Source organism: Chelon labrosus, assembly GCF_963514085.1.
Source record: "Chelon labrosus genome assembly, chromosome: 22".
Classification (NCBI taxonomy): Eukaryota; Metazoa; Chordata; class Actinopteri; order Mugiliformes; family Mugilidae; genus Chelon; species Chelon labrosus.
In genome coordinates this window covers 4,973,662-5,000,271 of record NC_140355.1, presented here as the reverse complement: position 1 = coordinate 5,000,271, position 26,610 = coordinate 4,973,662, and the positions used below count along the sequence as shown (strand labels likewise).

At 39.8% G+C, this 26,610-nt stretch overlaps 2 protein-coding genes across 2 annotated transcripts; both read left to right on the top strand.

The window, feature by feature from the left end:
• The first annotated feature begins 667 nt into the window (after positions 1–667).
• On the top strand, positions 668–17,492 carry entpd2b (ectonucleoside triphosphate diphosphohydrolase 2b). Its single transcript, XM_084572131.1, has 9 exons — positions 668–1,525; positions 5,222–5,339; positions 9,337–9,487; positions 11,589–11,748; positions 11,856–12,083; positions 13,930–14,199; positions 16,191–16,310; positions 16,391–16,525; positions 16,606–17,492. The coding sequence occupies exons 1-9, from the start codon at positions 1,409–1,411 to the stop codon at positions 16,822–16,824; spliced, it is 1,518 nt and encodes a 505-aa protein (XP_084428257.1). The 5' UTR covers positions 668–1,408; the 3' UTR covers positions 16,825–17,492.
• Positions 17,493–19,074: 1,582 nt separating this feature from the next.
• On the top strand, positions 19,075–26,154 carry phpt1 (phosphohistidine phosphatase 1). Its single transcript, XM_084572808.1, has 3 exons — positions 19,075–19,350; positions 24,787–24,914; positions 25,031–26,154. Exons 1-3 carry the CDS (start codon positions 19,185–19,187, stop codon positions 25,121–25,123), a joined length of 387 nt encoding a protein of 128 aa, XP_084428934.1. The 5' UTR covers positions 19,075–19,184; the 3' UTR covers positions 25,124–26,154.
• Positions 26,155–26,610: the final 456 nt, after the last annotated feature.

Below are 26,610 nucleotides of genomic sequence, written 5' to 3'. Positions count from 1 at the left end.
CTGCTGTCAGTCTCTAGCCCAGTAGACCACAGACACTGGAAAACACTCGTGCAATAGCTTTACCAAGATACAAAACATGCAGCGCTATATATGGTGAATGTCCAGTAACTCCTACAGTACATTGTGCTATATCCGTTTTGTCCAGTGTACAATAATGCCTCAACACAGAGAACAGGCATTGAAAATTTCAATCAGTCATTTTTTTACTTATTTACTTTTGAATGTATTTAATTGCTTATTCTATTTTTTATTACCCTGTGTGCTACTGTCAAATTCCCTGTGCTGTTGCAACAATGTAAATTAACAAATGACTATCAAATCTTACATTATCCATTGTGGGCTGACCTTGATATTTCCTGCAATGCAACAAGGTCAGAGAACAGGTGGCAAAATTCAAGGCCTGCATATTCAGAATCTGCAATCTCCTTTTTATTATTTTACATGACTCACTTTCACTTTGAGATGGTTTATTGTGCCCTCTGCTCCTGGGTCATAGTGGGCTTTATAGCTGGGTAGGCCTACTTTCATTGGCAGTTGCTTGTTCGCTACATTTTGCATTGCTAGGACAGTTAACAACGGAAAAACACTAACCATTACGTTGTCTCTTACATGCATCAAAACACATTGTTATATTAATTCTTTGTGGCATTTACTTCTCATAGAAACTCAGATCAGAAACAGGCCAAGTGCAATATTCAGACTCCTTTAAAATAACTCATTATATTCCGCTATATTTAGATACTGTTAAAATAGAATTTCAGCAAAAATAGACTTTAAACATCACTTGCACAAAGAAGGTAGGCCTCTAGTGAAAACTTTATTCCCATGCTTTATTCTGTCATTCAAACGAGGACAATTTGCAAGTCGGGTTTTAAGCTGCACCCATTCACATGCAAATCCTGGAGGGAAACAACAAGCAGCTCTGTAGCCCTGCAGTCCAAAAACGTGGACCTGCGCCAGTTCGGGCCACCCATGTCCGTTCATGACTGATTAATCAGGAATCATGTGGTTATCCCTCACTCTGCAAGGAACAAAGGTGGTGATCGTGGCTCCACCCTTGTTTCTTGAATGTCAACAAGCAGCAGGTTTCTCCCGTCACTAACTCAGGGCCTTGATGAAAACATTTCTGCCTCCATGGCAGGAGTAGCCTGGGAGCTCTCTCTGTCTCTCTCTCTCTCTCTCTCACACTCTATCTCTCCAGCGGTTCAGCTCAGAACTAGAGTTCAGGTCAGACTTTGCTATCTCAAGTGAAATGTAAAACAGGAGGCTGGCAGCATTGGAAACGTGAACTCAAAGCGGGGGGCCGTGATAGCGCCCTGCCAGTGGGAAGCCATCAGCCACTTCTCCCACTTGGCCGCTGTTAGGTTGACGCTTCGAGTTTCCACGCCGCGCGTCTCACTTTCACGCCATGGCTCAGCGCTCCGCTCATCCCGGCGTCCCCATAGCGCTGCTGCTGTTTGGACTTGTTGCAATCCTGCTCCTCACTATCCGCACCGAAGACGTCCAGGAGGCACCGGGGTTCAGGGTAAGGTCGGTTCCGCCGGGTATTTTTGGAGCAGCGTCGTAAATTGCGGGGATGGCGTGCAGCCAAATATCTTCAGCGCAGGCGACACGCAGTGAACGAGAAGGTGTTACACAGAACATGTTGGCTCTAGAGAATCTTTTGACATTATTACCTCTGACATCAGTCGCATCCTCCCCCAGCTTCTCTGCTCAATCCGTAAATTAACCTTAAATGTATGGATGTCAAGTAGTGACCATAATTTCAAAAAATAAAAATAAATAAATGAAAACTTTTAAAACATATTTAAAATTTGTTTTCCAAGTATGAATTATTGCAGAGCCCAATGTGTATCGTGATTGAAATAACAACAACAACACATATTTACAATGGTGTTTACCTCCAGCTTCATTTAGATCTCTAGCTGAGATCTAAGGCCATACTTTAAGTTATGGCTGTTTAGTACCATGTGGAGTTATCTGAACATTTTATATACATTTAACTTCATAAGAGAATGTTTCACCCTGTGAATTTGTAAATTTACAAACGTGTTTACAACGTGGTTACGGGAGGGGAGGATGCACAATATTTCACATGTCATTGAACTGAATTAAGCAATTCGTGCAAGCGAATTATTCATCTGAAAGGAAAAGAAATGACAACTTTGTGCGTGGAAATCACTTATTCTGTTTTGCGGGTCAAAAGATACGTAAATATGTTTAAATTATTCTACTCGTGGATGCAGACAATTAGATACACTGCTGTTTCAACATCATTTGTTTAGCTATCAATTTTTTTTTTTATCGAAATAAAGTGTTAAAGCAACGGTTCTGGTCTGACCAAGAGAATATATATTTGTATATACAAATCACCAAATTATTATTTTAAGGGTGCCAAAATGAAAACTGAAATGCAAACTTGAAAAGCAATGTGTACTCAATAGAAAGTGTGTAGGTAGGAAAATGAAATGCAAAATAGCCTTTTTTTTTGTATGCAAAGCATCATTCAAATAGAATGTACAGCATATGGTACTATGTAAGCAGCAGCTTTTTGAGATACAGACACTCTTCCACTCAAGGGACCTTGTGGCTGAAGGGCTGACAGACTTTTTTTCATTTAGATGACAAATATTATTCAAGAATTAACCATGCATGGAGACACCTGCAGATTAAAAGCATTGACATGTATTCAGATTATAAACTATTTATACAACCCAAAATATAACATTATAAGATTACTCATTGATGTAAAATGTTGTATTAGGGTGATTAATTCACTGTATGTCTAATAATTGCACAAAGAAACACAACACAAACTCAACTGAGAAACATAAAAGTCTAGAAACCACACTGCAGTGTTTTTTGCTGCACAGGTCAGCTTCAGCTTTGTTTCCTCTTTTTCCTCATTTTTTTGTGTTACCAGATAAATATCTCTAACGATACAGGAGACCAGACACAGAAAGGGACAAAAGGGCTTTCTTACTTATTTTGCAGAAAGAGTCCCAACAGTTCCAGTAGTGGACGAAAAGAGGACAAAGCACACCATTAGAGCTCCTCATGATTTTGGCAAGTGTTAGAACAAGTCTTTACAGCTGACTGCACAACAGTAATGAGGAAGTACACTGTTGTGAGTAATAACGGTGAGCGTGTCCACATGATGTTCAGCCCTTGAACTGATTTGGGTGTCTGGGTCTTTGCAATTGCCTGTGGATGAATGTGCATATTTATCTATCTCTGCAAGTGGATTTGTGTGTGAGTGTGTGTTTGCGGTTTCTTTCCTTTGGGTGGTCAGTCAAAAGCCTTCTTGCATGGCTGGATTTCAGCATACTTCTTTCATTTAGAGCTGAAGTGATTTGTAATTCTGCATTGTAGTGAAAGTGGAAGCACTGCCAGGGTAACAGGTCTTCTATCACAGAGACTCTGAAAGCAGAAGAACTGTAGAATCACACTGCATTCGCAAAAATGATACGAATAAATAAATTAATAAAATACTGAAGACATTTTCTAGGAATTAAGATTCCCTAACTTATGATTGTGGCCTTATAGCTGATATAAATATTAACAGTGATTTACATGGTAGGAATCTGTGTATTTAAACATGCAACATTTTTCATTATTTATTTTTGTTCATATAATTCAGTTTCAACATTTGAACTATCACATCTCTGTGATATGTCACATCTATCTTTCTGTGACTGCATTGCAGGAATGAGCACATTTGTAGCATTTTGTTTCAAGTCACCCGTTTTATTTTTTATCAAATGAACATTTTTGTGACATTTTTGACCAAATCATGAACTTTTTCCCATGTCCTTTGTCACAAAAACTGGGTTAAAATATTCCATGGGATTAAAAAAAAATCAAGGAGATGGCTTTGGTTGCAAAAAATAAGTGTGCTTTTATTTACATAAAATGCAGAAAAATAACTGAAACTTGTTTCGGCAAACAGTTCATGAGACCTCCATACCTTGAGCGTCATCCTCCAACTCCCTTTTACGGCCTTGGTGGCCAGAGGTTTTATACCTTCAGCCCCTCCCTATGGACCAACCATTAGCTACAAAAATTAATTTACTTCTCCTGAACTCAATATGATAACATAACAAACGTGATTTCTACAGACAACCATGATGATCACATATTCCGCTACTCTGTAGTCACAAGTTATACATACAACAACATAACTTAGCATACTACAAACAAAATCACCCATGACCTACTTTCAGTTAGTAAGTTCCACACCCAACACACCTGAAAGCAGTCTCTGAACTTTAAATAATTAAAGTAATCATATCATATTTGTACAAATCTGTAGCATTTTTAACAAAAACACTTTTAGAACAAATTTTTTTCAGATTTTTGTTCAATATTTGAGTTTAAAGTCACCGTGGTGTTTCACAAAAAACTTTGCTTCTCTAAATGAAGCTTTAGCTACATTTGTTTTGACTTCTTTGCCGGCCTCGTTAAAAAAGACGACCTTTAACTCACAGGCTCATTCTGCATGTAGTGCGCTGCTAGGGGGGTAGTTAGCATAGAAGTTAGCGTGACAGCTAGTACTGAACTGAAGTGTCTCTCCACATTGTGCTGCTTTGCCATTGCCACAGTAGCTCCACAAATGAGACATACAAACGTTTCTTTTACTGTTGTAAAAGAGAACACTTCTTCCCACTCACTGTGAAAATGGTATGATTTCTTTCACCTTTCTGCCATGTTTTTCTGTTTTCTGTTAAAACCCACATCTAACTCCTCAACGTAACCGCGCCCGCTTCCATATACGGATAAAAAGAAAGATGGCAGGTTGTCTTGCGCGTGATATCAGATGTCAGAGTTCATATATACGTAAAACATTAAAAAATATAATTTTATATTTTCATAGTGTCATGTTCAACTCTACATTTACCCGCTGTGCTTTAGCGTTCATATTTTATTGTTGTGTTCTCATACAACTCAACAGAAACACCCTAAACAAACTTGCATCAATATAGACAATGAATAAGCAAATATGCCAACACTGTGCTCCAGAGCTGGCTGCAGTAAAATTAATATGAATATTAAAGATAGATAACCTGGTTTGCAGCAATACAGATGACTTCCACCATGATCAGAAACCTCCATCATGCCGAAATTATACTTTATGTAAGTTTTGCTGTGAAGTCAATACCATTTCACTGTATTTAATGCTCCTTATGTTTTGTTTTTGTTTGCATTTTTTAACTCTCTGCAGTATGGGATTGTCCTGGATGCTGGATCTTCACACACAGCTTTGTATATATATAAGTGGCCAGCAGACAAGCAAAATGGCACGGGTGTGGTCACCCAGCACAGTGAATGCCATGTTAAAGGTGAGTGTCAAACTCTTCTCTACCAGAATCAAATGTTTTGCATGTTAAGCACTACACACAATACCAACTGCAACCAAGAGTACGGTAAAATATTTCCTTTTTTCTTTTGCCCTTATGCATGTATATTGCAAGTTTGTGTTTGATGTCGACATAATTAGCTTTTGGCTGAAATTCAGCAAAACGTGGAACTTGTGGACTAGCAGTATAAATAGAAATATACACAGATCAGCCACAACATAACCACTGACAGGAAAAGTAAATAATATTGAACATCTTGTGACAATTCGATGTTCTGCTGGAAAACTTTTGGACCCGGCACTCATGTGGATGTTACTTAGACATTATTTACTTAAATATTAGGTTTAAGCACAAACAATAGCAACAAATAACAATGCTTACCGCTTTACCTAATAATAACGAAACACATAAACACAAAGTTAAGTATTTACTAAACTCAACTAAATAATGACTCATTAGATGTTGTCAAAACTATTACCCTATCTAAACTTCATACATTCGCAATCCAACACACTATAGACACACGTGGGCCCACACATGCACATGCACACCCTCACACGCAATACCCGTTGCAGGCATGTTTGCTGCTCCCGGTTTCCACGGAATTAAGCACAGGTAATGTTATCAGCTGACTGATGCTGACTCATTGTCACGCAACCCCTGCCAGGCAGCGATGGCGAGTGGAAAAACATACCACCTGAGGGAATGAAAGCTTTGTGTGAACAGATAAGATGTGGACAACCAGCTTCAGAGGTCCTTAGTGGGGTGGAGGCCTTAGGCTTTTCCCCTGATGCTATCCCTGAGTGTTTTGCATTTCTCCCACATATGGATTTTGGTTGTCTGAAGCGGATAAATTGGTGTGACATGATCAAAGCTCAAAATGCTGACTCGGTAGTCTTCCCAGTGAAGAAAGCCATCAAAGGGCCCCCTTCGATTCAGCTTCCTGCTAGCAAAAGCAACTGGTCTAAGCCCCTCTGGGTTCTCCTGGGCTTGGCTGGATCAGCAAATGCAAGCACAGGTGCATTTCTGAGGCTGTGGATGATCTTCTTGATCACATGACTGATCCCCACCGCTCCCCAACCGTTTCACTGGCTTTATAGTACATCTTGTCTGGTGTTTTGACTGACCCGGTTTTCTTCTGGTTTGGAGGATAACCCTTGCAGAGTTGGGTAAGAGGTCCGGCTTTGATGGAATAGTTCTTTAAGAAGCAACGGTAGTATCCACAGAATCCTAAGAAGGACTACAAAGAGGGAAGGTCAGTGGACTGTTTCCACTTGGTTACCGCTTCCACTTTAGCAGGGTCCGTGGCAATGACATCCTCTGACGCAATGTGTCCCATGTCGGTAACCTGCATCTGGCAAAACTGACACTTGCCTATAGACAACTTCAGACTAGCCTCTTGTAGTCTGTCCATCACCTTGAGTTATTGTTGTTCATGTTCTTCCATGTTCTTCCAATAAATGCCAAATTCAGCACAGAAAACCACTTGCTTCCAGATAGGCAGTCTAATGCATCGTCGATCTGTGGCATTGTGTACTCGTCAGGAATTGTCCTTTGGTGTTCGATAGTCGATGCACATGTGCAATTTCCCAGATTTCTTTTGTGCAAGGACAATGGGTGAGGCATATGGGCTTCCTAATTCTTTGATTATCCCTACTGCTAGCAGGCCTAGCAGGTGATGTCGAAAGTCGTCTAGGTCAGCAAGTGATACTCGTCGAGACCTCTCTCTAAATGGAGTGTTGTCAGTTAATCGGATGTTGTGTTCCACTGCTGTTGCTAATCCAACATCCCACTTGTCAGTCGAGAACACATTGGACCTCTGGCTCGAAGTCGTTCTTTCCACCCATTTGGCATCCAAAATTGATCAGTGACTAAATCACTGTGCGCATGGAGATGGAGGTATCCTTCAGTGACTCATTTCGTATCAGCAGAAGCAATTTATTTTTGTCCATCATTTTAGAGAACAATACAGTTGGCTGTACCAACACACTTGGTGGAAGGGCAGGTGAGGAAGCACGTTCTGTGATTAGGATACTGTGTGTCTTTCTTGGACTTCACAGGTAGCAATATACTTCACCTCAGCTGCCGGACTGTCCACAGGAGTGACTTTTACTGGCCAGGTGACAGGTAGAGGTGGAGCCGTTTGTTGGCCAGCAGATACCCTCATTGAGCGGATGTTTCTAAACCTACTGCTTCCTATGCGGCACTGGATGATCTGAATTTGGAAATATTAGTGCCAAAAAGAATGGGAATGTTGTCTGCAGATTGGGAATCTGGACATAATAAAGCTTACCGCCTTACGTAATAATAACAAAACACATAAACACAAGCTAGATTAGATTAGAAACACGTGGGCCCACACACAGCCCGTTGCAGGCCTGTTTGCTGCTCTGGTGCGTTGCAGATGTGTAACTCCCGGTTTCCAGTTGAGTTAAGCACAGTTAATGTTAATGTCCTCCCAAAGCACTCTGTCCTCTACTGATCGCTGTGGCATCTGCTGCCGTCCATAATGGTGTCCTTAACTGTAGCACTGAGAGCCTTACTGGACTCCTGGAGAAACAGCAAACTCCAACCAGTGAAGCAAATGGCAAAGCAACGTCCTCGCGACAACACACTTCAGTGCTCAGCCGCCTCTATATTTTATTCCTGTATCTTCTCTCTCCTACTTCTCGTCACAACCCGCTTCTCCGCCTGTTACCCTTCTTCTCCCTCACTCCTCCCCACTCACTTCCCCACCTATCAGGACCATGCTTTCAGTGCAAACTCAGGGGAAAATCATCCCCAGAGTTTGCACTGAAAGCATTTAAGTCACTGAAGTTCAGTTACACAATTGTAGTCTGAAGAAAAACAGCCCCAGACCTTGACATTTGTACCACCATGCTTTACCCCACCAATGTACAGTACCCATCCATGTAAGATGAATTTGGGCTCATAGCTTTCCCTATTCTTTGAGCTTATGGGTGATTTCTGCATTCCCTTTGCATCCATAGCCACTAATCCTTTTTTGAGTTGTATCTGAAGCGACTAGCTGCTGTTTCTTTGTATGACAAATGACTGTCCTCAGGTGCTCCTGTCCTCCCATCCACCTGAGGCTATACTTCAGTCTTACCTACCAACTATGCAAGTTCTAAGTTTGCACACTTGATATTGATAAAAAAAAAAACTGCATGTCTTTGGACTGTGGGAGGAAGTTGGAGTAGCCGGATAAAAGACACCCAGGCATAGGGAGAACATGCAAACTCAGCACAGAAAGGCCCCAGCCAACAGGCAAGTCGGAACCCAGAACCTCCTTGCTCTGAGGCAACAGTGTTGAACACTGAATAACCATGCTACTCCCAATCAGAATGTGTCCCTATACTGTATATATTTTTAAGTTGCACAGGTTTTCAGAAGAGTATGCCTTCAGTTCACTCACAGTATAACCTCTCCACCTCTATGTATTGGTTACTTTGTAAGTGAGCCATTAAAAACATACTGTGCTTTATCAGGCGCAGTCTGTGAAAGCTGTTCCCTGTAAATCTCATCACATCATCTTCACATCTCTGCACACACTAAGCAAATCTTTGTCTCAGGGTAGCCGTGAGTCACAAATGAGCAGAATGTTCTGGTTTGCCACTCCCCGCCTGATAAAAAGGTCACTTCAGAACACTTCTTTTTCACTTCTCATGTACATGATGTTTTGACCTAGACGGGTTTCTTAGAATTGAATTTAAACAATTTAAACGCATCCACCTGTGTTTTTGTTGTCCTCACCAGTAAGGTGAGTGATAGTTTCCAGTCTGAGTCAAGAACATCAAAGCAGTATACGTGCACATTTTCAGAGTTTACCTTCAGTTCAAGATATTCTCATGCCGGTGAGTGTTTGCTTGATTTGCATCATGATATTCATGCTGCCTATGGCAACTAACTGATAACATGAATCTACAAGTTGGTTATGCAGTCCGTTTTTTTAGTCTTTTTTTGTTCATCACTCACTCAGGCGGAGGGATCTCTAGCTATGCGGGCCAACAGGGAGCAGCAGGGCAGAGTTTGGAGGCTTGTCTGGACCAGGCCGTGAAGGACATCCCCAAAGACAAGCACCAGCTCACACCTGTGTACCTGGGAGCCACAGCTGGCATGAGGCTTCTGAAGTGAGTCAGTGTGTGTGTCTGTCTGCCTGTGTGACCGGCCTGTCTGTGTTTATTTTGTGTTGTGTATGTGAGACTGTAGCAAAGGCTCAATCAACTTTCACGGCAATCATTCCATGTAACAAGGGCTGTCCTCATCTATTTATCCAGTAATAATAATAAAATTGCAATCCATGGTGCTGGATGGATCTCACTTTACTTACTTCACATAGCACTAAAATAAATGAATATACAGTGGCTGGTTGTTAAAATACTTTTAATTGCCGTTCCAGCAATAATTAAGACAACACGGCCGGTGGCTGGTTGAGTATTTGTCATAACATTGGAGTTAGACTGGAGAAATCTGGACTATATGAGATGCAGAGGAGAACGTGTGCTGGTGTTGAGGAGCCTTGGGATCCTATTGGACATTTACTCCACAGATTCAAGGCACAGCTAACCAGTTAACAACATTCTGGAGCAACACTGATTTACTCTTGATGGGACCAACATTGTGAAACATTTTTAGCAAGACAGTGATCCAAAACACACATCGAGGTTCTGTGATCTGCATGGACTTCTGCGTCAGACGACCTGGCCTCCACAATGACCAATCTAAACCCAGCTGGGATGGTTTGGGATGAGCTGGACAGTAGAGTGAATAAAAATCTTTCAAAAGGTGCTCAGCATTGGCCTAGAAACCAACTCAAACTTAAGTTCTCTTGTTATTTTTATGTTTGAGTTACGACTAACGACAACTAATGTTACCAATAAGCTTACTAAACATGATTAAATGAGCTTAGGCAATAGGTGTAGAGAGCTAAGAACAGAATCTCTGATTCAAATATAAAGAAGTAAGGGTTCTAGTGAAGGAGTCAACTTCACGACTCTTGTGGGCTGGTTTAAATGACGAACCTGTGGCCTCTGGTCCTGCAGGCAAACATGTGAAACTGATTTTAAGGTCATGTTTCCATGAAAACTCCAAAGAAAGCCTTGAGGTCTGTTGGACTTTTATAGCTTAACAGGCCGAGAATGAAACATGAAGCTTGGTGTAGGCAAGGTATACAGAAATGTTTGGCAATCAAATATCTGTGCTGAGTACCCTCTGGTGAAACCACTAAATTAAGACATTTAGGTAAAATTGCATTATTGTTTCGGCTAAGGCAATGCATCTCTTTTTAGGAGAATGTTTTGTCGGGTTGCTGTGAAAGAAACGGAATGTGCAGACACCTGGATTCACAGGAATTGTGCCAACGCGTTGATGACTAATCTGCACTCTGTTAATTCACCTTCCTTTTGTTCTACCAAGTTACCCAATGCTACTAGTAAGAATGTCCCGACAGCACAAAGGAGGAATTGTGACACTGCGTCCAGATGTGCAGCTAAAATTACAAGGATGCACTGGTGTTGGAAATGCAAAACTGCAGAGGGGAGATAGGCCTCAAGCAATGACAGTTGAGGATAGTTTAAATTTATTCAAATATAAGTATCTGTGGTTTCGCTTTAGCTCCCGAACTCACTCAGGAGAGATTGGAACATATGTAAACATATGTAATACGTAACATAATTTGTTCAGTCTCTCTTTGTTCGTAAAATGTTGGCACAAATGTGACTCCATACATTATACATAAATTGCCTCGTTCCAAACTTTATGTAGTTTTCCCATTTCTGTTCTTCACCCTTAATAAATATCAACATAAATGTTTGTTGACAGGATATTACACTATGTTTTTTTGTGTTTCAGAATAGTTATAAATTATAACTAAGTTATAAATTTATTGAATGGTTACTCTGAGCTAAGAAACAGCAACTCTAAATCAAATGTAAAGAAGTAAGTGAAGTATTCAGTTTTAAGTTGTCTGTCTGGGACAAGTCAACTTGACGACTCTTGTGGAGTCTGGTGGGCTGGTTGAAATGATGAGCCTGTGGCATCTGGTCCTGCAGGCAAACATGCGGAACTGATTTTAAGGTCATGTCTCCATGAAAACTTCAAAGAAAGCCTTGACATCTGTTGAACTTTTAAAACTTAACAGGCCTAAGAATGAATCGTGAAGCTTAGGTCAGTAAGACCTCTGGTGAAACCTCTAAATTAAGACATTTCAGTAAAATAACATTATTGTTTCAGTATTTCCAGCCCGGAGCAGTCAAATCAGATTCTGAAGGAAGTGGGCGACAAAATCCGGACCTACCCTTTCGACTATCGGGGAGCGGCCATACTGACTGGTCAAGAGGAGGGAGCGTACGGTTGGGTCACCGTGAACTATCTCCTAGAGAACTTCATTAAGGTACCCTGTTGGAGAGGACTAACAAAAGCAGCATGATGTCAGGTTGAATCCCTGAGTCAACTTGGGGGAATTTTCTGACTTGGTTTTCTCGATTTGTTTCTTTGCAGTATGGTTTTGTGGGACGGTGGTTAAGCCCTGGCAGGCCGACAGTGGGAGCCCTTGATTTTGGTGGGGCGTCCACGCAGATAACATTTGCCACCCAGGAGGAAGTAGAGGACAAACGTGACCAGATGAAGCTGCGTCTTTATGGCCAAGAGTACTCTCTGTACACGCACAGCTTTCTGTGCTATGGGCGGGACCAGTTCCTCAAGAGACTGCTGGCCCATATCATGAAGGTGGAGTGACATACATTCTTGAAGCACACTGCAACAGGATCCTGTTTCACAAAGCATGACTTCATAATTAAGATACATTTTAAGGTTTTTATAAATATGTGAAAGGTTTTCACCTTTCACATATTTATATGTTTTCACCTCCCACACATTTGCACATTAATGCATGAATGATCTAATCGTATTAGAAATCAGTATTTATTTATATATTTCACACTAGATATTTTCAATCCTTATCCATTCATGTTTTAGGGAGGTTTTGCACAACAGGATGTATAAATATATATATATTTTTACAAAGCACTTAAGAAGTTTTCCATTTTAAGTATTTCAGCAACTACTAAGCAGGGTATATGTTACTGCTACTGGATGCTTGAATTTCCTTCGGGATCAATAAAGTATCCATCTATCGATCTATCTATTACGGTGGCCTGGAGGTGCAAATCAACATTACAAAACATAAAACACTTTTACAAATTCTGAAACAAATTTACATTTCAGAAAACAAAACTACAAGTCTTAAAACAAAATTACATTTCAGAAAACAAATTTACATTTTAGAAAACAAAATTACATCTCAGAAAACACATTTACAAGTTGCAAAACAAAATTACAATTCAGAAAACAAATTTACAAGATGCAAAACAAATTTACATTTCAGAAAACAAAATACAAGTTGTAAAACAAAATTACATTTCAGAAAAAAAAATTACAAGTTGTAAAACAAAATTACATTTCAGAAAACAAATTTACAAATTGCAAAACAAATTTACATTTCAGAAAACAAAATGACAAATAACATAACACTTTTACAAAGACCAAAACACTTTTACAATATCTGAAACAAATTTACATTTCAGAAAACAAATTTACAAGACACCAAACACTTTGACAAACTGCAGAAACAAAACTGTGTTAACCGTCGCATATATCGTCCGCAAAAAGGGCAAAACACGGCTCGCTCGCACTCCATCTTGGTCAAAAACTAGATAGTCGGCTCATGTGCTTGCCTTTCGCTCATCTCAGGTCTCCGTTAGCTTCTCCATTGACGACTAGAACTCGTCATGACCGCTCCTCGTTCACTTCCGGGTCAACCCCGGGGTTGGTACATTCCCTTTCCGGTTGATGTTGGCCTTTTTGTAAATTTGTTTCTGCAGTTTGTCAAAGTGTTTGGTGTCTTGTAAATTTGTTTTCTGAAATGTAAATTTGTTTCAGATATTGTAAAAGTGTTTTGGTCTTTGTAAAAGTGTTATGTTATTTGTCATTTTGTTTTCTGAAATGTAAATTTGTTTTGCAATTTGTAAATTTGTTTTCTGAAATGTAATTTTGTTTTACAACTTGTAATTTTTTTTCTGAAATGTAATTTTGTTTTACAACTTGTATTTTGTTTTCTGAAATGTAAATTTGTTTTGCATCTTGTAAATTTGTTTTCTGAATTGTAATTTTGTTTTGCAACTTGTAAATGTGTTTTCTGAGATGTAATTTTGTTTTCTAAAATGTAAATTTGTTTTCTGAAATGTAATTTTGTTTTAAGACTTGTAGTTTTGTTTTCTGAAATGTAAATTTGTTTCAGAATTTGTAAAAGTGTTTTATGTTTTGTAATGTTGATTTGCACCTCCAGGCCACCGTAATCTATATTACAACTAAAACATAAGCATGACACTGCCCTCTGGTGGACATATTATGTAATAGCAATATAATATTTATGGCATTTACAACATTCAGTTATCCAAAATAATTAATTCTATAAGACATTGGATATTGGTTGAGTTCTGACTATTGTATTATGTAAGGTAAAATTTCATAATAATTATTATCATCTCACTCTGTGTCTCTCTGTCTCTCTCAGTCTCAGGGTTACTCGGGCTCAGTCACACACCCCTGCTATCCTGCAGGCCACAGTACAGCTTTAAAGCTGGACAGCATATTCAACTCGCCATGTACAACAACGTACAGACCCCACTCCTACAATCCTCAGGCTACTTTGACAGTTCAAGGCACCGGACATTATGAACACTGTGTGGGTAACGTGTCCGAGATCTTCTCCTTCGACAGCTGTTCCTTCTCGAAGTGCTCCTTTGACAATGTCTTCCAACCAAACATCACCGGTAGCTACATGGTAAGAAAGGCTGGACGAAATGCACCTGACATTAGTGACATTTTAGATCCGGGTGTCAAACTCATTTTAGTTCAGACGCCATGTACAGCCCAATTTGATTTCAAAGGGGCGGATGTTTACATTTAATTAACCATCTTTTTACAAAACATTTTATGAACAACCTAAAAAAAGTGAAATTTATGCATATTGCTGCCATCTGCTGTTTAGTTTTAGTTCTCAGTGTTGTGTTATGTCCACAACGCTTACTAAAAGACAGCAACCTGTAGTGGACAAATTAGGAAAATGGCAGTTACTTTTATTGAAAAATTGCAGTTAAAGTCAGTCATGTAATTTCCGCACTTTGCAAAATGACACCGCGGGCCAGGTTGAACCCTTTGGTAGACCGATTTTGTCTCACGGGCCATATGTTTGACACCACTGTGTTAGATTAAAGGCCAGTCTGTATCTGGCCTGCTGTGTATTTTTTTAATCTGTTGCAGGTACACTCATATACAAAACGTGCTTGCATTCAGATTAGCGGTGATCTAAAATAGCACACTTCACTTCAATTGTTGCTATTCTCCTGGTGGTCTGTTAAAAATACAGACAGCAGAAAGTTATCTTAGCAAAACAACAGAAACAGGATTAAACATCTCACCTGGTTAAAAACAAAACAATAATTCATCTACTAGCACCCATACAGCTCAGTAAATAACAACAATAGCTCAGTTTATCACAACAATAACTGATGTATTAAAACACATTGTTGTTTTAAGAGGATTATATGTCTATTTTCTTGACTGGGATCAGTTGCCAGGCAACCGGTGAAAAATAATCCACCACAAAATCCTGCATTATATGTTGTGAATGCAAGTTGAGCGTCTAATAAAGGAACCAATAAAGGAAAGGAAAGGACCATTCAACCATGAAATTCAAGGATAAATATGCAGGTAAAGGTGCTGCTTAAACTATACAAGAGGGGACATAATATAATTTCCTATTTATACGGAGGAATATGAACTAAACTATATTAAAATAAAGAAATAAGTTTCATTTGTATTGCAAGAATAGAAAATCTCTTTTCAAGTTACCTTTGAATTTCAATAAAGCACATTAGATCACTGTGCGCATTAACTGCACTGAAAATACAGAAGCACTGACATTTCACAGTAGGCTGCACGCTGTTGTCTTTGTATAGCTCTGTAATGCGACAGTCTGGGTTGTGAAACTGTAAGCCACTGTTCCTTATATACTGCTGCTAGGTTTTCCTTTTTCTATGCAGACACTCAGTTTGGCTTGGGCTGGTTCCTTCTTATCTATGCAAAAATACCTAAATCAGTGTTGCTAGTGGTCTCACAATATTCTACAAATGTGTGTCCCTGAAGTTAGGCAAAAAAAAGCTTTTAAGTGTGCTGCCCTTCTTTTCTTTTAATATACAATAAATCACATTTAAAGAGAATAAATAGCATTCTTGATCAATATGGTAACTTCTACAATTGTGCTAAAATCCTCTCGATAAAATTGCACGTTTTATTGTTGATTTGAATATGTTCACGGTCGTATTTGTCTTCCATCTATCCGTTATCTATAACCGCTTATGTTTAGAGGGTTGCAAGTGGGCTGGAGCCTGTCCCAGCCGCTAGTGGGCGAGCGGCAGGGCACTGAACAAATCAGTCTAGCACAGGGCTATAACAGAGAGACAAACATTCACACTCACATGCATACCTAAAGCCAGTTTGGAATCACAGGTTAATCTGACATGCATGTCTAAGGACCGTTGGCAAGAACTGCAGCCAAACTTACACATGCACACAGAAAGTCCAAGTTGGAACCTTCTTGCTGTGAGGCAACATTGCTACACCACTGCACCACCACTGCACCACCACATATTTGGCTGTTTGTATCATTTGTGACATTGCACTAACAAGGTTTGGACAAGATCTCTTGGCCAGGTCACTCTCCTCTATGCTATGAATTGTTCGTGACTTGGTTTTGTGTTTCCATGTCTTCAGGCTTTCTCTGCATTCTTCTACATTCACTCCTTCCTGCAGCAAATCACTGGGATCCCTGTGAGCTCTCCTTCACAGTTGGAGGAGGCAGCCAGAATAGTGTGCGGCAAGACCTTCAGTCAAGTAAAGTTCTTTATATATTTGTATATTTGTGCTTTATTAATGACATGGCACAGTCTAAACTTGTTGTATTTTTGTTCCAGATGATGCTTCTTGCTCCAGAGCAAAAGTCTCGTTTGCAGGACTACTGTGCTGCCTCTGTGTTTGTCAAGATTCTCATGTTGAGAGGATACGGCTTTGATGACACAACATTCCCACACGTGTCCTTCCAGAAGAAGGTAATGTATAAAATAAAGAACACTCAACGGCAATATTCAAATTATGATTCATTATATTAATGATGTTGCTAATACTGCAGGCTGGGGACACGTCGGTGGGTTGGGCTCTGGGCTACATGCTGAGTTTAAGTAACCTGCTGCCTGCAGAGGACGTGAGGCTCAGGAAGGCCCTGACCCCGGGAGCCTGGGGGACGCTCATCTTTCTCTTTGTCCTGCTCCTCACTGCCGTCCTGATCTTCATCTTACATCGAGCTCGTGACAGGAGGAAGAAAGAGGGCAGTCAAAACACTACCATCTAGATGCAGCAACAATGCACAGTGCAGGGATGAAACAGCCGGACAGTGAGGATGTTTTTGCTAGTTTTGACTCTGTGATCCAGCACCTTGAATCTAAAGAGCCAAATTTAAATTTGAAGCATCCAGTTGCTGTATTGTTCTTCAGTGTTTGGCCAGTGCAGCAGACCAGCCATCCTTAACATAGAAACCGCACTGTATGTTTACTGACTGCAAAGAGTTTAACGTGTGCAAAAATGGCCATAACGCTTCCATCTTTCAATCAGTGCATGATGGCATAAACTTGCACAAATTAAACCGTATAATTGGTGTTTCAACATGGTTTGTTTTTAAGTGCTAAATCCAAAGTGCTGGAGAACAGAGCCAACAAATTGAGAAATGTAATTCTGGCAAATACTGTATAGAACCTATTTCTCCCTGGTGGAACTGGTAGTGCAGGGGAAGTCTGAATGTAATTTTTCTTTTCTTAAAAATTCAAACCAAGGTTTGGTAGAATGGAATGTAAAATGATACCAGCTTTTTATTAAAAGAAAAAAAAAAAAGTGACTCAAAATCACATCAAAATGAATCACTGTGGAATTTGCTTCCTGTTTGGCATGTAAAGAATTAATGTTCTTATTTGTTGTTGTTTATTTACATTTTAGTGCGCAGTGACTAACTTTATATTATGTCCAGATGTGATGAACCACAGGTTTCTTTTGTTGTTGTTGTTGTTGTTGTTGTTTTTTTTAAAAAAAGGAATTTTATAAATATTTGGGCGGCACAGTGGTGTGGTGCACTGATGCCTCACAGCAAGAAGGTTCCGGGTTCGCATCCAGGCCGACTGGGGCCTTTCTGTGTGGAGGTTCACTGGTGATTCTAAATTGGCCGTAGGTGTGCATGTGAGTGTGAATGGTTGTCTGTCTCTCTTTGTTGGCCCTGCAATGGACTGGAGACCTGTCCAGGGTGTACCCCGCCTCTCGCCTGATGACAGCTGGGATAGGCTCCAGCCCCCCCGCGACCCTTCACAGGACAAGCGGTTACAGAAGATGAATGAATGAATTATAAATATTTGTGTCTGGTCTCTGGATACATTGAAGTAGCTTGGATTACACTCTTCCATTGACCTGGTCTTATTTTTGTCTTTACAGGTTTTAGCGTGCATTCATTTATTAATGTTAAACATATGAAATATAACTAAGATACATTGTGTTCCCATACCATCATCCCCATGCGGTGTGGAAGTTTGTCTCGTGTTGTAATTTTATATAATTTTATACCCCTGATAACTAAATAAATATTTTTTTACAGGGAACCTACTGTATATAGCGTTTTTTGGTTTGTTCGTTTGTTTGTTCAGTTTGTTCAATTATGCTTCACATATGTCTGAAGTGGGCGACACAGTGGTTAGCACTGATGCCTCACAGCGAGAAGGTCCCGGGTTCGAATCCATGGGCCGACTGGGCCTTTCTGTGTGGAGTTTGCATGTTCTCCCTGTGTCTGTGTGGGTTCTCTCCGTGTACTCCGGCTTCCTCCCACCGTCCAAAGACATGCTCATTAGGTTAATTGGTGATTCTAAAATGGCCGTAGGTGCGAATGTGAGTGTGAATGGTTGTCTGTCTCTCTGTGTTAGCCCTGCGATAGACTGGTGACCTGTCCAGGGTGTACCCCCGCCTCTCGCCCAATGACAGCTGGGATAGGCTCCAGCAGACCCCACCACCCTTAACAGGAATAAGCGGGTACAGAAGATGAATGAATGAATGAATATTTCTGAAGCCTTTCAGTTGGGACTACAACCACCAGAATGCTTTCCTCCGATAACTTCCGGTATCCTGGCCTTCAGAATAAACATACATACAATTATTTATTTTTATTTTCGGGGGCTATTCCTTACAGTAATGTGACTTCCAAACGTAATTGTCCCACCTTTTCAGTATCTGGGGAGATTAATAAGTGGGGTAAATAAAATATGTTAAAATGTAAAGACACTAAACATAAAATACATTATTATAATTATTATTATTTGTATTATTGTTGTTATTATTATGTAATTTCTACACACTATCTTCCCTCTTCCCCTTCCCTCTAAAGCTATCGTGTTAGCATTATAAATAATGATAATTTTTTTAATCGTAATTTATTTTGAAGATTCGTACCGGAAGTGGCTTTGTTGTCGCTGGTGGCATCATGGCGGTACATGCGTGAAACTATAGCTGCACATTTCAGTTGTAATGGCTTAAAGCGGTTTCATTTTCGCCCGTATTACAACTTAAACGACCTGCCGACCTGCTGAGGTTCCCACGTTGACAGACACGGAGCTTGTGGAGAAAATCCGAGCGTTTGCTTTGTTGGTTGGTTTGGTAGTGTGGCTGAAGAGAGGTTTGGAGATGTGCACACAGACGAAGGCTGCGGCTCTCATGGCCAACATACCGCAGGCTGACATCGACCCGTCCGGAGTGTTCAAGTACGTCCTGATCAGAGTTCACAGCCGGGAGGAGGGAGACGACTCGGAGGTGGATATAGTCCGAGGATACGGCTGGGCTGAGTATCACGGTGAGTCTGGAGGACCAAGAGGGTTCACACAACACACGTCACATTTACAGCTAGCTAAAACTAATGCAGTCAATACGAGACCCCATTGACCATCTTGTGACAATACAAGGTTCTGCTGGGAAACGTTTGGACCTGGCATTCATGTGGATGTTACTTAGACATGTAGCACCTACCTAGACCAGACCAGGCACCCTCACCCCATAGCAATGACACTCCTTGATGGGAGCAGCCATCACACACACACAAAAGCGGTTTAGGAGCAACTCAAAAAACATGAAAAACAGCACAAGGTGTTGACCTGGCCTCCACATTCACTAGATCCCAAACTGATCAAGTATCTGTGGGATGCACTGGAACAAGCCTGATCCACAGAGGCCCCTCCCTTCCACCCATAGGACCCAAAGGCCCCCACTAACAACATTCTGTTGCCAGACACCACAGGACACCCTCAGAAGGCCCATGTCCATTCTCTGATGAGTCACAACTGGTTTGGAGGCACAAGGGAGACATAAACAATATTAGGAAGGTGTATTAATGTTATGCCTGATTGGTGTATTATCTGGAGTTGATCTGTTGTGAAGTTGAGTCAGACATCTTCTTTAGCCCCCCAGTTTGGACTAAATAAGTTCATCCAAACACGATTTTTCAATCACATTCAGCACTGAGTGGCCATCCTTTTAGATGTCTGTGCCCAGTGGTTGATTGTCCAAGCCATAATCATCATCAGCTGTTTTGTGTTTTTTAACATCAGTCACTCTGATTTCTAATTTAGAGCCACAGTAGGCACGTGTTTGAATGACCAGACAGGACATTACCCTCAGGCTGGATCAGGAACTAGATCATCCTTCACCCTTGGTATATAGACAACACTGGCCTACTCTTTCATGTACATGATCAACTCTCCTGCCACAGTTAATTTAAATTCCCCTTCCAGACACTTCCAGCTGATCTGGAGCTTGTTTAAATTTCTCCTCAACGTTCTACTGCACGTTCAAAATGTCACATTGCTTTGTATCTCTTTCAATTTGGGTGTCTGGCTCTTGTACAGCAAAGGTCGGGGATTTATTGCTGTAGATATATGTGCGCACGCCCACAAATCCCTCCATGTTATCAAGTCTGTTGTCTTTGTGGGATATCATGTTGATACTGAGAGACGAACACATGTGGAATCATGCAGTGGATAAAAAAAGTGTTAAACAAACGAGCATATGTCAGCTTTGCACACTCTTGGTATTCTCTCAATCAGCTTCATGAGGTAGTCATCAGGAATGGGATCACCATCAGTTATGTTGTGCAGACGTAGGGTTGGTACTCAGTCCTCTTGAGTGAATAGCTCTCTTGGACTGCTGTCCTAATCCATGTTATAGAAAGAACCACTCATCGTAAAGAAAAACGAAAGTTCATCATCGTTTTAGACATTGTTGGAGAAGACCGTTTAGAATCCCTTTTTGTCCTCGTTCCTCTTCTCTGCGCGTTCGTTTAATGGACGACGCTGCACGCTTCTATTTCTCAGTTTGAGTAATTTATTAAAAGCAACACAAAGAAATAAGCCTACAGAGCTCTGGGCCAAATCTTCCTGTCCCTGACAAACAACAAAGTCGTGTCAGTTCGTGAAGTCTGACTACCTGTCTTTCCCTGACCCAGTTCTAATATACTACTACAAAAAGTTAGGATGCAGACGAACTTGGGTGTGTCGTCTTCTGGTTGGCTCCTAATCTGACTGTGCTCCTCTTCACCTGCCACTCACGCCCGTAACATCTGACTCCATCCTTGCTCCGTCTCCTTGAGTGAGTGCCTGCACACAACAACCTTAACAAAGAACACACTATCTTCCCTGATATGGACGTGCGGTTAATCTAGCGTTGGGTCATCTCGACCTGCTGCATCCCCTTCCTTTATCTGTTATTGCCATTCTTCAGTTTCTGCACGGCCTGGAACATTCTGTGGTTAGTAAGATACATTAAGCAGAACACACTCTTAACTACTATACATTTTTTAACAGTAATTATCACACCATGTTATTAAACTATGATTAACTCCTCAGGTATTTTCATCAATTATATCTACAACATGAAGGTCTTAATCTGGAAAATTTAAAGAACTTTAGTGTATCCTCAAGTGCAGCCATGAAAACTATCAAACGCTACAATGTGAATGTACACTGCAAAATCTAATAAGTAAACATTACTTAAAAAAAACATGCAAACCGATTGCCTTGAAATTACAGACTAATCTGGACTAGGAATTGCAAGTTGTGCAAACAAATGCTTACTTAGTGTAGTTCACTTACAGTGTTTTACCTAACTAGGCAATTACAAGTAAAGTATAATGTGTGTTGATTAAACACAACACATGTATTGAAGTTGGCCTAACAAATGCTTACTTAGTGTAGTGCACTGACACTGCTGATAATCCCTTTTTCAACTAACTAGGTAATTATGAGTAAAGTATACTGAGTGTTTATTAAGCACAACACATGCATTGAAGTTGGCCAAACTAATGCTTACTTAGTGTAGTGCACTTACACTACTGAGAATTCCTATTTCACCTAACATGGTCATCACAAGTCAAGTATACTGTGTGTTTATTAAAACACAACACATGCATTGAAGTTCCTGAAACTTACAATCTCAGTTATATTTACTTGAACAGTAATTGATCTTAACTTCAACGCAAAACGATTGCCTTCAAATAAGTAAGTGTTGCTTGTATACTTCAAATAAATGAAAACCAGGCTCTATTTTAAAATCACATTTACAGTTACATAAGATTTCAACACAATGATATACAGTAGTTCAAAGTTCAGCACTTCTTTATTCCTGCTTGAAAGGCAGAAAAAAACTCAAATTTACAGTTAAATTTCAAATATTGACATGAATGTGACCGCAGAAATTATATTAAGAATTCTGTCTTAAACTGACCTGAGCATTTCCATAAACTGACCCATATTAAACACACAATACAGTGTATGAAACAAAATCTGTTTTGTTACATACAGAACCATCTTTTCCAAAACATTTGGATTCATTAGTGTAAAAAAAAAACAAAAAAATACCACTGACAAAATCACAAGCAGGACATCTCAAATATCTAAAACATGACATGACATATGTACAAAAGTCAGTACTTTGTAAATAATAATAAAAAAAACATGTAAAGACATTTTCTATTGCCTACACATCATAGAAGCCAAGTCTAGTTGTAAACTGGTCTATCAGATATGCCTCTGCCCAGGGCCGTTAGTTTCAGTTCTCAAACATCTCCTTTATTTGGATTGGGCCAACGAGCCACATTATAATTTTCTTTTTTAGCCATACTCTTTGCGCTCACAACCTAAGAAACAAACAAACACCAAATCAAAAAGTACAACAGCCAAAGTGAGGTTTGGAAGATGGTTACAGAAAAACATACCAAACTTTCTGCTCAAATCAAGAGAAGATTTTGCTTAATAGCTTACCACAGCGATTTCCGGGAAGATAATCAAATATTTCCTTGTCTAGTCGAAATAATGCAGCGTCTCTCCAGTACCAACCAAGTTGTGAACTGTCTGTAGGTTATTTACATGATTAGCACTCTTCTTCTTTTTCTGCTTCGTGCACAAACATGCTCATTGCCGCCTCCAACTGGTGTCGTAATGTCTTGCTTCCTTTACTTGATTCTTGTAAGTGACCTTACCTTGGAATTATGAAGTAAATTGCTTTCTTCACCCTGCAATTAAGTGTTACTTGAAAAAAACCATTAAGATGTAAATACTTTCGCCAAATAGTTAAGTGAACAATTAAATGCAAGTCAGCATTAATATTGCATTTTACAGTGTATACGAAGAAGCCGCAAGAAGAGAGTTGCCTGGTCCAAGAAACTCAAGGAGTGGACATTAGACCAGTGGAAATCTGTACTTTGGTCTAATGAGAATTTTGGTTCCACCCACCATGCCATCCCATCTGTTTTTTCCTCTTAGAGGGAGCATGACCCCAACCACACCTCCACATTATGTTAGGGCCATTTGACCAGGAAGGAGTGTGATGGTGTGCTCCTGAGACAAATGACCTGGCCTCCAGTCCGCAATCACCAAACCCAGTTGAGATGATTTGGGATAAGTTGGACCACAGAGTAAATGCAAATCAGCCAACAAGTGCTCACCAACTCTGGGAACTCCTTGAAGACTGTTGGAAAACCATTCCAGTTGACTAGATCATGAAGCTGAAGAAGAACCTAAAATATAAAACACATTCTGGTTTGTTTAACACTTTCCTTCGTAGATTTGATTTATTCAGTATTAATCCACAATGTAGGAAATAAAGAAAAATGTTCAATGAGAAGGTTGTGTCCAAAAATTTGTCTGATATTGTAGAGAGATATACAGTATAAACTAAAACAAATGCATCAGAAGTCTCTGCTGCCCTCTCCTGGATACTGTGTTGTTTTTGTGCTGTGAATTGGATTCATTCAAGCCAAATGAAAGCTATTTAACTAATGATGTTCAACAAGAAGTCAGTCCGATGAAGGCCACAAGCCGAAACACATTGGTCTGATAAAGTTGTTGTATTTACTACAAGTGCTGCCAGAGTATTGACATTTCTGCATTTCTAAATTATCCAGACCTGTAGGAATCATGCATGTACATTTTCACACAAGCAACCATTTGTGACTATGAGTAAACGTAAGCTGTGTAAAAATACTTAGTTTACTGTACTGGTCAACTTGACTGAAAAATCATTAGTATATCTGAATAATTAGTTTGTCAGATGCTAAATATACCAGATTGTCCTACAACATTTGGTTGCACTTCGATTAACGACAGACGACAGTGTGACTGACGTTTTGTTGAAACTCCAAGAAAAGAAATGTAGCCTCAGCTATTTTGTCCATAGTATTCATATTTTGCCCTGTGGGTTGCAACTGATGTGATCAAATTTCAAGGGTCAGTGTTGTAATGGTGTCCCAGCTCTGTGCATAATGCATTCAGCTGCACCTACTGTGTGAGGGCCACTGCAGTACATGATGAAAGTACAAAGTAGATAAATAAATTCTAGTGAAGAAGCTAAAAGTATATTAGTTCTTATCACAAAAACCTAATACCAAAAACCAAAATAAATAACCAACAGACTTAAATATCTTTATAAAGCAGGCTGTTGCATAACTTGAACATTCACACTAACACAATAAATACTAAAGCACAATTTTGCTTAGACCAGCATTATAAAACTTTACAACAGGAATCTCTTACACACAGTAGACGTGTTGAGTTTATAATGTTTGATTCTGCGTTATCACCAACATAAAACAATAACAAAAAGATCCGGCTTGCTCAATCCGATCGTTCTAAAAATGCCTTGTTCGGTCCTGATATTGATCTCCCAAAATGGATCGTAGCATAACTACCACAAATCCACGATGTTATTACGTAATTAACACGTTATATATCTGTCTTTGTAGCTGATATCTATGATAAAGTTTCCGAGCAACTGGAAAAGGACGGCCATCTGGACTGTGAGTGTATAGGAGGAGGGAGGATCAGACATGATGCCCAGGCTAAGAAGATCCACGTCTATGGATACTCCATGGTAAGAGGATCCTGCTGAATAACATCTGAGGTTAAATAGAATGAATGATAAATACTTATTCGTATGGCGTAGCTACATCAAATCCTCTAACAGTGATGTTTCATCTTTTACTACAGGGGTTTGGAAGAGCAAACCACGCAGTGACGACTGAGAAACTGAAGGCTCAGTACCCAGACTACGAGGTGACCTGGGACAATGAAGGATACTGAAATGAAATGAGACCATCCTCTGCTGGAAACCTTTTTTTTTTCCCTGGACTGACATTCTGTTCTGTAACCCCGCAAGCAGGCACAAGACATCATTAAAAATCATAGTCTGATGAAGAGCTCTTAGAAACCATGCTAATAATAACAGACCAAGACTGAATCACAGTCATTACAAAAGGTATTGGGTTTTATCTGAGTATAAAGAAATACTTAAATAATTTAGCTTATTGTGTAATTTGGAATTTAAGTTATTTGAAATCTCATCTTTGAACATATTGTCAGTTTTGCGGAAGGTCTCACTGACTTGTTTTAAAGTCACACAGCCTCATACATTTTGACCTGGAGATCACATACAGTGCCACGTAAAAGTTTTTGCTTCCTTCAGAATTTTCTACATTTCTTCATAAAAATGACTCGTGGCATCAGCGGATAGTCGAAAAGTGGACAAAGAGAGACCAATCAAACAAATGATTAGAAATGCTATATTAACAGCGCACTGTATGTTGGAAAGTGAGCTGTACTTGCTTTGTCGCGGTCTATATTTCATAAATGCTTCTTGAAATCTTTTACGTGGTATGTGTTCCATTTGTTGCACAGCAGAAAGGAGGATAACACCCCTATGACATTGCTTATCTTAGTTTTTATAGTATCTGTGTTCCAGTCAACCACTAAACTGAACTCCTGATTAGTGTGGCTTCTGTTATATATGGTTTGATAAAAGCATATGAACTTGATGACCTTAAAGACATTGAGTGCGCTGAAGTGTGAAATCATGATGTACGTGGATGAAGATATTTGATATGTAGCCTGGAAGCCACCCTGAACTTCCCTACTACTACTTCGGCAAAGACCTACCGGGCCAATCAAATCGTTTGGGTGGGCTTTATGTGTTAATGGACAGAATATTAACAGCAACATAGTCATACACGTCATCTGAGCACCTTGGAGCTGATTTTGTTTACAGCTAAATTGTTCTGATTGGTTGTAGAACCATCCTGTTTTGTGCAGAGGCTTTTTTTTTTGTCTTTCTATATGCATAAGTAGATTTATTTTATGTATTAGGCGTGTCAGGCGAGAGTATTGAAATCCTTTTCCTAACTAAGCCAGATTTAATTCCCATATTTACCCCTTGTAGTCTTTCAATCTCAATTAGTACCTGCTGCTAAATGCTTCAGTTCACCAGCTAATTGCTAACTTGGTGCTACATAGGTAGCTTAAAATGAGATGTTTTACAGTAAAAAGTTGCCTAAAGTTACAGGAAAGGACACAACCGAATTATTTTGAATTATAACGGTAATAAACAGCCATAAACGTTTCAAGACAGTTAGCCAAGCTAAACTTTGAAAACTGATAACTGACTTTCCAACAACTTCAAAATGTATTTTACACATACATATTGTAGGGCGTTGCTAACAAGCTATTACTTAATATATTCAAAAATACTTGTAATTGTGTCCATTTTATATTTAAACCAAACAGCTAACAACATT

What these genes read in the sequence shown, in the direction of transcription:
- phpt1 (XM_084572808.1), top strand. Translation starts at nt 19,185, where the DNA reads ATGTGCACACAGACGAAGGCTGCGGCTCTCATGGCCAACATACCGCAG. An exon ending in CGGCTGGGCTGAGTATCACG is followed by an intron (nt 19,351 to 24,786) that starts GTGAGTCTGGAG and finishes CTGTCTTTGTAG; the next exon opens with CTGATATCTATGATAAAGTT. An exon ending in ACGTCTATGGATACTCCATG is followed by an intron (nt 24,915 to 25,030) that starts GTAAGAGGATCC and finishes CTTTTACTACAG; the next exon opens with GGGTTTGGAAGAGCAAACCA.
- entpd2b (XM_084572131.1), top strand. Translation starts at nt 1,409, where the DNA reads ATGGCTCAGCGCTCCGCTCATCCCGGCGTCCCCATAGCGCTGCTGCTG. An exon ending in TCCTAGAGAACTTCATTAAG is followed by an intron (nt 11,749 to 11,855) that starts GTACCCTGTTGG and finishes GTTTCTTTGCAG; the next exon opens with TATGGTTTTGTGGGACGGTG. An exon ending in ACATCACCGGTAGCTACATG is followed by an intron (nt 14,200 to 16,190) that starts GTAAGAAAGGCT and finishes CCATGTCTTCAG; the next exon opens with GCTTTCTCTGCATTCTTCTA.